The sequence below is a fragment of the Bombyx mandarina genome, chromosome 11 (assembly GCF_030267445.1).
Source record: "Bombyx mandarina strain Sakado chromosome 11, ASM3026744v2".
Taxonomy (NCBI): Eukaryota; Metazoa; Arthropoda; class Insecta; order Lepidoptera; family Bombycidae; genus Bombyx; species Bombyx mandarina.
In genome coordinates, this window is record NC_143218.1 from 6,103,666 (window position 1) to 6,120,103 (window position 16,438).

General features: G+C 37.2%; 3 protein-coding genes and 1 long non-coding RNA gene across 7 annotated transcripts in view; 2 read left to right on the plus strand and 2 right to left on the minus strand.

The window, feature by feature from the left end:
- The window catches only part of LOC149501960 (uncharacterized), a 396,223-nt gene that overhangs the window by 222,776 nt on the left and 157,009 nt on the right, over positions 1-16,438 (minus strand). The window lies entirely within an intron of this gene.
- The window catches only part of NetA (Netrin-A), a 215,628-nt gene that overhangs the window by 87,940 nt on the left and 111,250 nt on the right, over positions 1-16,438 (plus strand). The window lies entirely within an intron of this gene.
- On the minus strand, positions 1,090-2,057 carry LOC114252227 (bombyxin A-8-like). The gene has a single exon (XM_089730809.1). The coding sequence runs from the start codon at positions 1,966-1,968 to the stop codon at positions 1,699-1,701; it is 270 nt and encodes an 89-aa protein (XP_089586935.1). The 5' UTR covers positions 1,969-2,057; the 3' UTR covers positions 1,090-1,698.
- LOC114249645 (bombyxin B-4-like) lies at positions 2,720-5,715 on the plus strand. Its single transcript, XM_089730808.1, has one exon. The coding sequence runs from the start codon at positions 3,054-3,056 to the stop codon at positions 3,324-3,326; it is 273 nt and encodes a 90-aa protein (XP_089586934.1). The 5' UTR covers positions 2,720-3,053; the 3' UTR covers positions 3,327-5,715.

Genomic DNA, 16,438 nt, shown 5'->3' on the forward strand with positions numbered 1-16,438 from the left:
ATCATTAGTTGTTTTCTTATCTGGCTCGTATTGGACCATGTTCGACTTTCCGAGGGATGATTATTAAAATAAACTTGGATTAGAAAAACTTGTATATTCAATAAAAAATCAATAATCTACGGATACAGTGTCACTTATGACAAGGGTATCATGACAACGGATTTGCGTATTACAGCGCTCTCTAGTGACGGTTTTAGGAGTTGGAAAAAACAGGGTGAACAAACACATTGAGTGAGCGTGAATTTCCGCAACCTTTTATCTTGAAAAAAAAAAAACAGTCACTGCTATGTTAGCCGCAGTTTTATTCCAATGCCTCAATAATCGTGAACAACGATTATTGACGTTTAATACACAAAACAACACCCAATTTATATATTATACATCACAATAAACTATTAAAAAAACATTTAAAAAAACTTCAAGTGACGCTTCACTCGGGTTGCTGCCAAAACTCTCTAATCATATATAATAAGAATAGAGTAATGGTAGGCCATTGAGATTTTTACTAATGGAATCAATAATATCTAAAAATATTAAATATGTAATTCATGTTTTTAAGTAATAATTATTATTACAATATATAAATATTGAATTGATAAAAATAAACTAAAAAGTCTATAACCATTAGCTTTTTTTTTAATTTGTTGTTCAAGTCACAGACAACTCTTTCGTTTCGCAGCTTAAAGGTTTACTATAAGGCTTTTTGGCTAAGCCCTTTGCCTATTGGCGAATTTAAAAACTATGGCACTCAGTTTTGGGATGTTATCAAATAAGTAATTTATTTTTTTGTAAAACAATGCCAGGTTTAAAGAAATGTTGATACATAAACTAAACAACGTAAAAAAATAAGGCATAATTTTTCAAGTACAAATAGTTTTGACATAAAGTTGGCCCACTTTTAGGCATTATCCTTTATCAGTAAGACAAGAATATGACAGTTTGAAGATATTATATTTGAGAATACGAAATCATACCATTGTGGCGACTCAAAAGACCACTACAGATAGAAAGACCAAACTCTTGAAGGAAGTCGAAAGAGAAAAGGAAGAATGACAGATGATAGAGACAAAAAGAGGAAAGAAGATAAAACGTGTATATGGCCTTTATAGAATTAAAGATACCCTACACGAAATGAATTTAGTTTCATGAACTTTTGCAGGGAGACGCTCAAGTTGTACACACTTAGGCGAGCATTCCTTCAGCATGACCAATATAATGTTAATAGGCTGTTGGCCGTGAGCATTTGTGAATATTATCTGAACAAAATGAAAAGGCTAAAGAGTGGTATACACAAGGTCATAAATTTGGTCTCTTACATGAGATTTTTGTTTGCGTTGATTTGCCGGTTCTAAGTTATGGTTTGGTTAAGAACTACACAGTAATGCAACTATTCTTGGGTTCTACTGCCCAAGTAACTGTGAGTGTTATGACTCTGATAACCGCTTAATATTACCCAGGCGTGAGAGTCTGTCATGCCACGCCACAAAAGTAAACATTTTCACGGGGCTCGAGAGCAAGACAATATCTTTTAATTTTGCTTTTGCCGATCAAAAACAACGACGTAAAGGCTAAAAACCGTATGTGTATCGCCAGTCAACACTTCTAGTTATGGTTCAGGAAGAGAAGAACAACTTTTGTTATTTACAGCTATTTATTTCCAAATGTATTGAGAACGAATTAGTTTGGTAAAGGAGTGGTCTAACAGTACGACAGAAGCACGTCCACGCTGCAGGGTCTGAGACAGCACTCATCCACGATGCCGCGTCCTGCTGAGTACGGCATAAGCCACGCGGATCCGTAGCTCGCGAACTGAGCACCGCTGCGCTTGTCCACGCCCGCTTCCCAGCACAGGTCGGCCATAGTTCGAGCCAAGTGGCGCCCGCAATACGTGTGCACTGCTTGTGGCTGTTGTGTTGACGCCCACATTACTGTTGTCAACATTAATGCAATAGCAAGGAGTAATTTCATGTTTGGCGACTGAAGTGTGTTTCGAAGGAAGTCTTGCTAATGCGACTGATGAAATGTGAATGTGATGAAAGCTAAACAACCCTTCCTTTATATATGGACGATTAGTTAATGAATATTTGTATAATAACACATGTACATGTGATTTATATGGCATTGCGTAGGTTCCAATAATTAACCAATGAACTGAATTAAATTTTGTACATTTACTTGACGCAACTTTTAACTTTGAACGCCTCGCAAAATTTATAAATATTTGTCATCATCATTATGTAGTAAGTAGTAATTAGGAGACAAAGTAAGCATCATCCGGTATCAGTGGTGAACTTAGAACCAGTTCATAACGCTCGATACACGCGTGGCTGGAAGAGAGCGTTTATGACTTTATCAGAGCTGTAGTCATCATCATGCTTTGTAGATTATTTATGAAAGTATGGCGTGGTATGAGTGCTTTAATAGCTGGAATCATTTCAAAAGATTCGTAGTGGCAAATTCTACCATAGAGGAACTGCGCGTGCCAAGTGATGACCGGGTTACAATGTTGAAATAATTCTAAGAAGTCTTAGATTAAGACTGTCTCGTTTGATGCGAGGTTCGGCAAGCCTAAGGTTCGCCAAACTCTGGTCTGCAAACTGGTATTCTCCAGCAAAGCTCCGAAATTATCGTTTTACCAGTTCATAAAATGTACACGGACCGAATTCTTGTGCTGGAATAGAACATTCACAGTAAGCAAGACAGTAACCATGTTCACGGATTTTATATGCGAAGCGTGCGCTGCTCGGGGATCACTACGAGCTACATCATTATCAATATTTAGGCTTACATCTGCCGGTCTAATTGATTTGACAGTGTGTAAGGTTTCATTCAGGCTTTAAAACGTTTGACCCGGGTATAAATGAAATTTTCCAGATCTCTGGTCTAATGTGCTTTTGACGTAATGGACCCAAGCGACATTGTAAAGTGGGATTAATTGAATAGTAATTAAGGAGTTTTTAGTATAAAACCACCAGTTCATCTTGCTTACATCACATTCAAATCCAATACGTTGAGCTGATAAGGACCTTCTCCTAAAACGATTACAAAGCACCATGATGAAGACTTCAGTAATGTTCATGTTAGTAGTCGTGATCAGTCTGATGTGTTCAGGCGAGGCGCAGGAGGTAGCGCGCACGTACTGCGGCCGACACTTGGCGGATACACTCGCCGACTTGTGCTTCGGGGTGGAGAAACGCAGCGGTGCGCAGTACGCGCCCTACTTCTGGACGAGACAACACTTGGGATCTCGCGGGAAACGCGGCGTAGTGGACGAATGCTGTTTCCGACCTTGCACACTGGACGTTCTCTTATCTTACTGCGGTTAGGTTCACTTCTATCTCGAATGTTATTAGTTACTATTAAAACTTAATTAATAAACTGGCAGTAAATAAGTATTTCAGTCATTTTAATATAGTGAATGTCTTGAGATGAAGATTTTATATTTTTAGATTTGTAATACATCATCCTCCTGAAGTCGTCATGTCCTAAAGGATAAGACGTCCGATGCATTCGTGTTGAGCGATGCACCGGATGCGATGCAACGAATGTTCACGATATACTTCCACGGTGAAGGAATAGCATTGTGTAATAAAAATCAAACCCACAAAATTATAATTTGCGTAATTACTGAAGGTTAAGACCTCTTGTGAGTCCGAACGGGTAGGTACCACCACCCTGCCTATTTCTGCCGTGAAGCAGTAATGCGTTTCGGTTTGAAGGGTGGGGCAGCCGTTTTAACTATACTTGAGACCTTAGAACTTATATCTCAAGGTGGGTGGCGCATTTAGGTTGTAGATGTCTATGGGCTCCAGTAACCACTTAGAACCAGGTGGGCTGTGAGCTCGTCCACCCATCTAAGCAATAACAAAAAAGCCGTTGCTGGCGTTACTACCCGATGCACTTCTCTGTGTCCATTTCTCAATATACACGACCACATTACATGCTAAGTAATTTGTATGCTTTGCTTTGTTTTATGTAGTAAAAAAAGATGTGTGGTGTTGGCTGGATTGGCTAATTTTGCCTTTAGGATACATTGCGATATTACAGAAAAGCGCGATATTTGACTCAATTAAAAAAAAAGATGTGTGGTGTCGTGAGACACCGGATAGAAACGAAGTTCCTTATTATAAAAATATTAATTTTAAGTTCTATTCGAGGTATAAAGAAAATAAAACTGGAGGTTTCGCAACAACCCACGGTCATTCGGTAACGTGCGAACTTATTGTGGTACACTTCATTCACGGTTGTTTGCATAAGAGTTAGTGTATTGCGCAAACGAACGCTCTGAGATCGTGGTCAATTAATGATAAAAAAAAAGGTTATTTTTTGTACGTTATTACAAAGTTAAGTCGTACACTGTGTGCATTACTAATAAAAATCTTACGTTACAGACGTTTTTTCCCGGTTAGGGTACCCCTCCGCAAGGAACTTCGTTCCAAAAACATATTACTGAATATGAATTTATTGGGAACAAATACGGTAATAAAATACGGTACTGGAATAAAATTGCAAGTAATTCATTATACAACCAACGTCGTTGTTCATTGAACCAAGCCAATAATGAAAAGGTACCAAGCAAGTATAAAATAAATCATAAATTAAGCCTAGGCAATTAAAAAAGATCCATGAAATAAGCAAATTGCCTAAATAAACAGATCTGACAATTTATTCCTTATTATCTATAAGTATATGAGTGGGTTTGGCGACAAAAAAAATCAAAGTGAAACAAATTTCAAGGTTTAATGAGCAGAAAGTCTAAATATGCATCATACATAATATAAATATTAACGGAGAGACATGGCGTGGGGATGTGTTGAAGTCCTACAAGACACTTCACAGGTGATTGCGCAATGTTTTTCGGAAGAACGGGCACTGATCTTATGCTAATGTCACAAGTCGAATGAATTATTGTAATGAAGACACTAAATTAATAGTCGAAAATAAAATTGTTCCTACCGCTTCTGAAAGTTTGGAGCCTTTACTTGATAGGACATGGCCTATCAAGTAAAAGCTCCATATATTTTAGTCTTTGAACAATGTTAAGAAACACGTAGGGTACGTGTTTCAACAAACTTTATAGTATTTACCATTAAATCGTGAAATTCAAAACAATTACCACTTAAAATTCTCACCAATACTAATAAATAAACGGCAAACATCAAACTACTTATACTAATAGCATTTAACAATCAGAATCAATCACGCTATATCACGCTATAGAGAAGTTATATCTTATCTTGATGTATCTACGGACCGTGGATAGTTTGATAACTTGATTGTTTATGCAGATGAAGGCTTTAGATTTACTTAAATCGCTTTATTAGGGAGGAGTTTTTGTTTAAGTTGTTTTTATTTAGTGCCGTGATGGACAGACGGACTTTTGGCCTTTACAGTAAATAATTAACAGTATACTTATAAGTAATACTTTACAGTAAATAATTACAGTTAAATAGCGAATACATAATAAAAGTTTCGAGCAGAAAACTCTCCTTCTTGAGACTAGAGGCGGAGTCTGTTACATTTGCAAAGTTTTTTGTGCTTTAGAGGGAATTTCTTTGCCGCTGATAGACAGTATCATGGGGAACTATTTCAACCACGTTTGGCATATTATCAAGTGCTTCTGCTGATCATGACGGGAAAGACAGGAGATACTTCGAAAATCGCTAGCCTGGTGCAGATGGTTAGTTTCGCAATGGATAAAAACCATTTTACTTTTTTTTTTTATTGCTTAGATGGTTCGACGAGCTCACAGCCCACCTGGTGTTAAGTGGTTACTGGAGCCCGTAGACATCTACAACGTAAATGCGCCACCCACCTTGAGATATAAGTTCTAAGGGTCTCAGTATAGTTACAACGGCTGCCCCACCCTTCAAACCGAAACGCATTACTGCTTCACGGCAGAAATAGGCAAGGTGGTGGTTTTTACTTTAAACTTTACTGATTGCCAACATCTTGTAATGAGAGAAACCGACAGAAAAAGGAGATTAGAACCGAATCACCTGCCACTGTAGCAGAGTTCATCCTTACTACGTAGAGTAGGTTCATCTATCGATAGTGGATCTTGGGGATTTGCTACATACCATCCGGTTTTTCCTGAGCGTGTTATGTCATGTCTTTTTTGAGTTGGAGCGTATCAGTAGCTTAGCTATACTCCTTAAATCACCATGGTTATTACCGTCACGAAGACCATATACACTCGTTTTTCTTTGAAGAAAACTCATTCCTTAATAAATATAGCTGTGCAGTCAAGAGAGTTCATTACATTACGTGCAGCTTTTAGAAAAGTAGACCCATAGGTTAGTGTAGACCCGGCAATACGTCCTGCATGAGGCACGTAAGAATACCTCCGCTTACACATTTTTTCTGGTGGTTGGACCTCTTTTGAATCCGCACGCGTAGGTACCGCCACCCTGCCTATTTCTACCGTGAAGCAAGTGAATGCCTATCGGCTTGAAGTGTGGGGCAGCTGTTGTAACTATACCTTATAGAAAGTAGACCTTAGAACTCATATCTCAAAGTGGGCGGCGGCATTTACGTTGTAGATGTCTATGGGCTCCGATAACCACTTAAAACCATTTGGGCCGTGAGCCCGTTCACCCACCTAAGCAATAAAAATAAAAAAAACGGAAAGCTTTTTTCAAAAATCCTAAAAATAACAATAAGATTGAATCCGTTCATTAATGGTATCTAGTTATGAAACCAGCACTTCACACGTCTGCGGGCGAGCATTAAGCTAATCCCATCATATAGCTATTAGAACTAATCATTTTGTTGTTACGTACAACAAATTATGCATTCGTTGTGTGGTATAAAGTGTGAGTGATCAGCGATTTTAACTGTCAAACAAAATTGTCATCTATAAATTGACCATTTAAAGTTTCTTCGTTTTTCTTCTATGGGTATAGAAGATAGCTCATATGATGTGGCTTTGGATATCGTTCTTAGAATCTCTATATGATTATAAAAAAAAAAAAACTCTTTTAAACAATGATGGCGTAAAATTTAATATTACACTTTATAATTCGTTTTTGGTAAAAAACTTTGTGAACACAACTTTTTAAGCTAACTTCAATTATTCGATGAGTCTACTAGACGCCATACACATTTCGCATAAGCTTTGTAAATAGGGCTTGTGTTATTAATCTTCTAAGCTGATCTTTTTTTTTTTCTCTAGTTGTGTGGATGAGATCACAGCCCACCTGGTGTTAAGTGGTTACTGGAGCCCATAGACATCTATAACGTAAATGCGCCACCCACCTTGAGATATAAGTTCTAAGGTCTCAATATAGTTACAACAGCTACCCCACCGTTCAAACCGAAACGCATTACTGCTTCACGGCAGAAATAGGCAGGGTAGTGGTACCCACCCGTGCGGACTCACAAGAGGTCCTACCATCAGACTTGATCTATACATTATGGTACTTTTTTATTGTTGAGCATCTCACAGCTGGTGTCAATGACAGCATAAATAATGCCATCTATCTTGAGACATAAGATCAATTGTTTTCACGGCGGCCACTCGGTCCTTCAAATCGAAATGCAATACTGCTTTGCACCAAGAACAGAATGGCGGAAAGAGTCTGCGAGAGCTTACACCACGCCCTACCTCCACTAGTAATATAAATATATAAACCTTTAATTAGAAATACACCTTTTTAGGAAGTGTTAAGACGATAATACAATTAGAAGTGAGTGAATATATTATTGAGAGGTTCCATTACATTCATGTTAATAAAAATACATGTTATTGTAGAATACTAAACAGGAAATCGACAAATGCTTCTACTTCTACACGCTAAGTATCATTCCAAATACTTTATTTGAAAATTTTAATTCGTCACTGAAAACAACTTAACACGGTTCGTTCTCGAAATTTATAGTACAATAGTAGTATTCCTTTGTTATTAAAATATATATGTCGCTATATCTCGTAACTTACGGTACTAATAATGACTGTTTGGGTTTAATAGCAGCTGATCTCACGGTGATCAGAAACTAAGGGTAATTGGAATCATTATGTTGTTTTAACGAGAATTCTGGCAATTATTTTCTAATACAAACGAGAAAATTCGATACGGTTACGATACCGTATTTTATAATGTACACAACCATACATTAAATAAAAAGAAGGCACAAATTGTATCTATTCCCTAGGGTTGTGATTCTAATTTTTCCCGCAGTCCTATACAATTATGTATTAAGATAGTATATTAAGAGAACTCCCGTAATATATACATCTGAACTACTTTTGAAGTGATGTTAAATTTTAAACTAGTTTAAGGGATCCATCAGAGTAAACTACAAACTTGAGATAAAGATAAAAAAAAGTTTTTGCTTGTAGCTTGGACCAATCCAAAGTGCCCCTCGGTTATTCTAAAGCACGTTATCATGACGGTCATTATATTGTATTAACGAGATCTTAATGATTTGGTACCACTTTGGTTATCCTGATTCAATGTTTGTGCCGCGGTATCGATTTTGGGTATAAATTTATATTACATTCTGTTGTGGCGAGACGTTAGTGACGTAGACTATTTTTACGGGCATTACCGTGCATTTATTAATCTAATTTGATTATTTCCGCAGCCTCGAATGGTTTTCAGTTTCCATGGCACGGACGATTCGTCGAAGGTTTGAAAATTTGTTTTCTTTAAAACTTACTTTATTAGTTTGTTCTATGTCTATCTATGTACATATCCACAGAAGAATGCGGAATTGTCGTAACATGAAATATCCAACTTGACACTAGAGCTTTATGTATAATATAATATTCGTATGGTACAAAGTGATTTAGCTAGTTACGACATTTTTGCTTTCTCCCGTCGATATGTAACAGAATCATAAAATTTGTACCAAATTTTAAGATCTCCAATTAACTTGAAAATTTACACACGCATCAAGGACCATTGACGATGCAGCAGCTTTATTAGTTAAGCCTAATTTCGTGACCAGGGTCACTGGAATAAAAAAAATATGTTATTTTTTGTAAGTTATTACAAAGTTAAGTCGTACACTATGTGCATTACTAATTTGTATGTTATTACAAACTTAAGTCGTACACTGTGTGCGTTACTAATAAAAAATTTACGTTACGGACGTTTTTTCCCGGTTAGAGTACCCCTCCGCATCGTCCCATAAGGAATTTCGTTCAAAAAAAGATTTCTTAAATTTTTTTTTCGTCCTCCACATCAAATAGTTTCCATTATAACGTCGTCATCTATAATAAAAATATTTTTTTACATCAAAATCAACATTTAGAATCAAAACAAATGGACACGGGTACTAAGCTTATTTATAAACCGTTTCGATAAATGATAAACTCGCTTATTTATAACTGGTACTGCCTTTTCTTTATGACATAATCGAATTAGCGGGAATACGTGCTTTATGAGGCTACACTAGTAATCCCTCGCTGTATCACCCGCGTTCAATTTGTAATCCAAAAAATAGAAGTCGCTGTAAGCATCGACGATAAAATAGGTACTTGCGTCACTTTCTAGTCAATAAAATACCTGTCGACCAGCTGGTACGTAAAAACATGACCCCGCAAACATAGAGACGTATTTATTATAGCGCACATACTAGACGTTGTCGCGAAGACTGTGTAAGATCTTAGTAAAAGTCAGAATAGGGTCATTCCAAATAGTTTCCAATGCATAAAATCATCTTAAACACGATCGGATGGCTTTAGAACAGATTTTTTGTGCGTGTGGGTAGTTCTTTATGGTAAATATTCAAGGCTAGTCACACTTTCAAATATCGCAGAATGTGTGGTCGAATTTTCGTATGATGACAAGCGCAGCTGTTGAGCATATTGACTTGGATTTTAGTCTAGACAATTTTTTATGATTTAGCAATTCTGTATTCGCTTTTTTCTCTCTATGAGTCATAAAAAACTACGCTCTACTAAATCTATCGCTCAGTTTTATTAAAGAGTATTTAAATATATTTTTGGCATGTGATAACGTAAGGCGTTAAGTTTAGAAAATTGTTCAGTTCTAACATTTACCAGTCTTCCGGGACGTGACATGTTGAATTCTAAAGAAGTACGAGATTTCACTACAAATCTATCTTTCAAAAAAATATTCATCACTAATATAGATTAAAGCTAACAATAACATACTATACAATATCTATATATTAATACATGAAGCAAAAACTTTGTATCCCTTTTTACGAAAATTCCGCGGACGGAGGAGTATGAAATTTTCCACACTTATAGAGAATATAGAGAAGAAGTGCACAATGCTAACATTTTTTAAAAATATACATAAAAGATACATTAAATCAATAAAGAAAACATTACACACACTGCATACCATGTATTTGACGCACACACGCATGCATACTATTTATTGTCAAACTTTTGTTCTTGACGTCTGTGGCTGACCACTTGGCGAAATTTGTGGCTAATCACAAATTCGAATTGAGAATAGATTAAATATTGTTTGTCTTTATTAATATTTTTTATAGTGTAGCCTTGGCGAAATTTGTGATTATAGAATTATAAAATACAATCATAATAGTGTACAAACTTACAATTCCAATTATAGTCGAATTTCGACTACTGCGGGACCTCTAGTACAATATAGTTACTGTTACAATACAGTTATACAAGTAAAATCAGTGAGAGATATTGTCATTTGCTCGTGAAATAAATATTTCTAACAAACACATATTAATAATTAGGTCAAAAACACCGGATGCCCCACTAATTTTGCATTAAGCTACACCAATGAATGATTTCATTAAACACAGACGATCGCGTCACTTTGTAAACAAGACAAATAGCTTTTTGATTAGACGCCATTTTGCGGCCGATGCACAACGCTGTAATGTCACTATGAATTTAATAAGGAGTCCAGTTTAAATCACTGTTTTTATGTGGCGACTTTGTTTATATCGTGAAGTAAATTTCTTGAGACATCTTTTCGAGATATTTTCTTTTTTCTGTTATTTAGATTTTGGTATTAACTGTACTTCGTGAGTATAGAGGTGAAGACATGGCTTGCTTTAAACATGTACTACCTAAATAAAAAATACCCGATTTATTTTTACAATGTTTCCTATGATTATTATTGGTAGTTTGGGAATAAAATTTATCAAATTGAACATTATCAACGACAGCAGAAAGAAAATAAAATACTAACTAACTAACTTTGTATTTAATCGTATGTAAATCTATCTTATATTGTATTTATTTTTCAAATGTGTATATAAGTATATATTTTTATGTAAGTTTATTAAGATATAGCACTTTCCAGTTTGCTTATTCCTCTCCCTCCAAGGTTGCCTGGAAGAGATCGCTTTCAGCGATAGGGCCGCCAATTTATGTCACCGTCTATTATTTGTTTTATATGCTTACTCTGTTATATTTTTATTATTATTATTAACAAGTTAATTCTATTATTGCTCTCAAGTAATATTGAATCGCATTGAATTTTTTAGTCGGGTTTAGCGTTGAGTGGCAAGTCGCAGCCCGCAAAACGACATCTTAACAGCCTCTTTCATGACTGGCAGGTTTATTAAGTTATTGCCGTCACCCACATTCTTGGAAGCGATGCGATGTTCTAAATCAATTTTCTATCCCTCTTCGTACATTTTACCGAGTTCTTCATGAGTATTTTATTAGTTGACGAATTTCATTAGACCGTCTTTCTGATGTGGACCGTGTACCGGCATCATTAAATAGCGAAGTTCTATTTGGATTTATGAATCGAGAAGATATCTCGATTGCGCCTCATAGCCTTCAAGTTAGGTCTTAGTCGTACAAGTAGAGCCGGATTTTGGCCGGTTTTTATGTTAGAAGTTTTTTATATCTCTTCTGTATGAATATAACGTGCGACACGGAATGCAGCCTAAAATAGAGCTAAGCCAATCGACCAGAAATGAGAATTTCTAGCTTTGATTTGAATTTGGAATTGTTAGAAAAGGACATATACTTTTTACACGGAGCGTGGGAGACCATAGCTGTTTTAGTGATGTGATATGGGCTGTTGTTCAAATGCTAATCGGTAATAATGGTGGATTATTAACGGTTTACTATTTGTCAAAAGGCAGTGGCTTCGGGGTTTTCCAGAAAGCACTTTCAAGTTATTAAATTACCACACTTACACTTTAATGAGACGACTATGAAAATTCTTCTCGTATAGTTTTTATCTTAGCGTTGGTGATTTTTTATTGCCCTAGTAAACAGAAGAGTATACGGCCCACCTGATGGTGAGTGGTTACCGTCGCCCATGGACTTCAGCAATGCTAGGGGCAGAGCCAAGTCGCTCCCTACCGTAATTTGAAATATGATGGTCACTCTGAAAATAGACGCGAGGTTAAGTCTCTCATTGTCTTTCGTTTCCAATCTCATATCGCATTTCAGTATTTGTCCTAATCGGGTAGACAAGTTCACGGCACATACGATCTTAAGAGGTTAATGAATAGACAAAGTGCGATCGGACCGGTTTCCGTGATGTCCATAACCTAAATCATATATTGTCAGAAACCAGAAAGCATATCTGCTTCGAGCCAGAAACAGGCTTGATATCTTAGAAGAGATGGCCTACAATACACTACCTTTTAGAACAACCACCACCAACCAAGCAATCGGACCAGACCGTGATCACGTAGGTAATTATGAGCGATGCTGAGTTCAACGTGAAGTTTCACGGCGATCTGTCAACACGTACCGATACATCTCGGCTTATCTATAATGTATTCTGTGTGTGACGACCGCGGAGGCGTGAGCTAGGGTTGTAACACACGAAAAAAATATGGAATTGTTCATTTTAATTTTATTTTTATGGTAAGTAGATGAGTTAAGATCCTAATTGATTTTCGTTCATGAAGACCTCAATCTGAATACGGCCGATCGTCTTGAGGTATTAAGTAGAATTTCAAGTCCTTACCAAAAAACATGATTGTTTCATAACCAGGTAGAACAACAGTAATAATTACCAATAGTTTTGATTTTATTATAGACAGATTATAGACAGACGGGCAGCGTTCGGGAAGCTTCGTCATGTCTTTTCGTAGCCCATACCACAATGTCTGAAGACAAAGGTCTATAATCAGTGCGTCCTACCCGTGCTTACCTACGGAGCCGAAACGTGGACACTGACTGTGCGACTAGTCCAGCAATTAAAAGTTACTCAGCGAGCTATGGAGCGAGCTATGCTTGGTTTGTCATTGCGAGACCGAATACGCAATGAGGTCATTCGGGCAAAGACCAAAGTGATCGACATAGCTCGCAGAGTTAGTAAGCTGAAGTGGCAGCGGGCTGGTCACATATGTCGCAGAACCGATAACCGTTGGGGTAGACGTGTTCTGGAGTGGAGACCACGAACCGGCAAACGTAGTGTAGGACGCCCTCCTGCTAGATGGAGCGACGACCTGCGCAAGGCAGCTGGCAGTAACTGGATGCGTAGAACCGAAGATCGGGTTCAGTGGCGAGCTTTGGGGGAGGCCTATGTCCAGCAGTGGACTGCCGCAGGCTGATGATGATTATAGACAGATATGAGTTTTATGCGATGTTATTACCGTTGTAATTGTATTTGATTGCTTCAGTAACAGCTTAAGAATTAATTGTCAATTAAATGTGGCCGAGATCTTAGTGCAATGTGTACCGATATAAACTCTTAGCTTTTTTTTCCTACCTAAGCTGATGGTCTTGAGAGACCATTTCAGCGTAACCGGACGAGTAGGTGAGCTCACGGCGTTCAAACCTGACGTTCTTGCTAACATGAACCCTAGCAAGAGCAGTGCTTCGCAGAATCTCCACCGGATCGGAAACGCCACCCACTGAGAAGATCCGGCGAGAAACTCAAGCGTAAACTTCATTGAAAACATATTTTGGGATAAAGCTGAATGTTTCTTGTTCTTTTAGTGACATCATATTCAACTCTTGATTCACGCTATTTCTGATAAATTTGATTATTTTGTTGTTTGGGTGATAGTCCTGAGCGCGTATATTGATGGGCAGAGATGCACTCTCTATGGCTGGCTGGGTTAAACTCATCCAAGGCTAGGCCGTGGGTTGATATGAGCGATAATCGCTTTAGTCGCTCCGCAACGCAAATCGCCGACTGGGACCAACCCGTACGAGAAAGTCCGGCGATCTTTTTCCTAACCAAAAAAACAAACGGCCTTATATTATAAATATTAAAAAGATTTATTAATGGTGCGGTAGTAGTAGTCGAAATTTCGTTTCAGATACGGTTAAGGCGACGCACTGCTCAAAATCTTCATGATAAGGATCAATTTACTGTATTCTATCTATGTTAAGTTTTTATTTAAGTTTTTGATAATGGCCTGTATTGTGTTGATTTAAAATCAGCGTATATCCTGCTTGTAGTCAATGTAACCGGAGGACGATACGCTGAAGACCGATTTACAAAATGTTCATTTTAACCAAAAAATTAAAGTTTAAGTATTATAACGCGAACATCAAAGGCACATATAAAAAAAATATGAGAACTATACGTTGATAACCCTAAAATGCCGTTAGTGAATCCGTTTAAAAATGTTACGAAACCAAAGAAATAAGAACGATATAAAATTATTTTGGATAGGAGGTATGTTCTTTTCGGTAAATTTATTCTTCGAATTTCTTTATACGTAGCCGTGGGGACCGCGCCATTTATATTTCAACCCACGATCGCTTTAGTTATTGCTTTGTGCTTTTTACTCAGAGTCTTCATAGTAAGCTTCTAATTTTTCTTCAAATCAGAGATGACTGGTGGTAGGACGTCTTGTGAGTCCGCACGAGTAGGTACCACCACCCTGCCTGTATCTGCCGTGAAGTAGTAATGTATTTCGGTTTGAAGGGTGAGGCAGCCGCTGTAACTATACTTGAGACCTTAGAACTTATATCTCAAGGTAGGTGACGGCATTCACGTTGTAGATGTCTATGGGATCCGGTAACCGCTTAATACCAGGTGCGCCGTGAGCTCCTCCACCCACATAACCAATAAAAAAAAGATGAGATAAAAAAAAAGATGAGGAGAGTCCTCAACTGTAGGCTTGTCTGTTGCTCTGGTATTGCTCGTATTGCTGAGTTCCATGAGCAAATGTGATTTATTAATTTATTATCATTATCATTTGGTGGACCGTATGCTGTGTGCCAAGAAACACACGAATCAAAGGAATAGTCCTCGGCGGTAGGCGCCATCGCTGCTATTGCTTTTTACATTTAGCGCTAGTGACTATGACATCAGTTGGGCGTGCTCATATCTCTTCCAAATTCTAAAGCTGTTAACGACCTTAAAGTGCACTTGTATGTCACTATAGAAAGAGATGTTTCGAGAATTGGTGAAAGATTTACAAAAATCGATTGATGTTAAATACGCGCGTGCATTATAGAACAAGCATCGATTACTCAACCCCTGCTTTGTATCGATTTTCAGCACAGTAACCCGATCGCATTGTCGGAGACTCGAACGTGGCAAATGCACAAATCATCGCTAATTCAGTTAAACTAATCAGTTGGTTTAATAATGTTAGGTACAGGACGTAATAAAAGTTATGTAGCTTGGGTATATGCTTTGAAATAATTGCAGACTATAACGTCAGATCCACAGTGCACCCGTTTCCCGTGATTGGGCTATGACACAGTTCGAATCCTTAGTAATTCCATGATATATGAGTTTTAAGGTCTTTTTACAGTACAACGGCTGCCCTACCCTTCAAAACAAAAGGCATTACTGGTTTAAGGCAGAAATAGGCAGGGTGGTGGTACCTACCCGCGCGGACTCACAAGACGTCCTACCACCAGTAATTACGCAAAAATAATTAATTGACGGTTTGATTTTTCATGAACATTAAATTTGTTAAGTAAATTGTCAAGTATGTTTTATCATTAGAAAAATTGATACCGGCCTGCAGGATTCGAACACCGGTGCATCGTAAGATACGAATGCAACGGACGTCTTATCCTTTAGGCCACGACGACTTCAATAATTAAATAATTAATAATAAATGGGGAAAAAAAAGTACGGTCATCCGACCCCAATTTAGGATTCCCTGTGCTGTAGGGTATCAGAGACTGATAAACATACTTATATACATTTCAATAAATATAATGTATTATTTTATGGACCATAAAAGAAAGTTTAGCTCAGTAAAATTATAGCACAAAATGAGTTGCTCTGTTTAGAGAAACAACATTTAATTTTAAGCTATGTATTGCTTCACCAGATTTTATGTTTCATATATTTCAATATTCAAAATGTTTCAATGTTTCTTCTTTTAAAGTGTCAATATTAAAAAAAATAGGATTTATGTCACCTGTATAACTTATTAACCTCTTTTAAGATTTATGTAATAAATCATATAGAGGTTATAATAGGTTGGGGAAAAAGTCTTTTCGCATTATAATATGTATGAACTTGTAATTAAATGTCTTTGGCTATACTATTTGTATCTGGCTGGTTTTTGTATCATTAAAAGC

What these genes read in the sequence shown, in the direction of transcription:
- LOC114252227 (XM_089730809.1), bottom strand. Translation starts at nt 1,968, where the DNA reads ATGAAATTACTCCTTGCTATTGCATTAATGTTGACAACAGTAATGTGG.
- LOC114249645 (XM_089730808.1), top strand. Translation starts at nt 3,054, where the DNA reads ATGATGAAGACTTCAGTAATGTTCATGTTAGTAGTCGTGATCAGTCTG.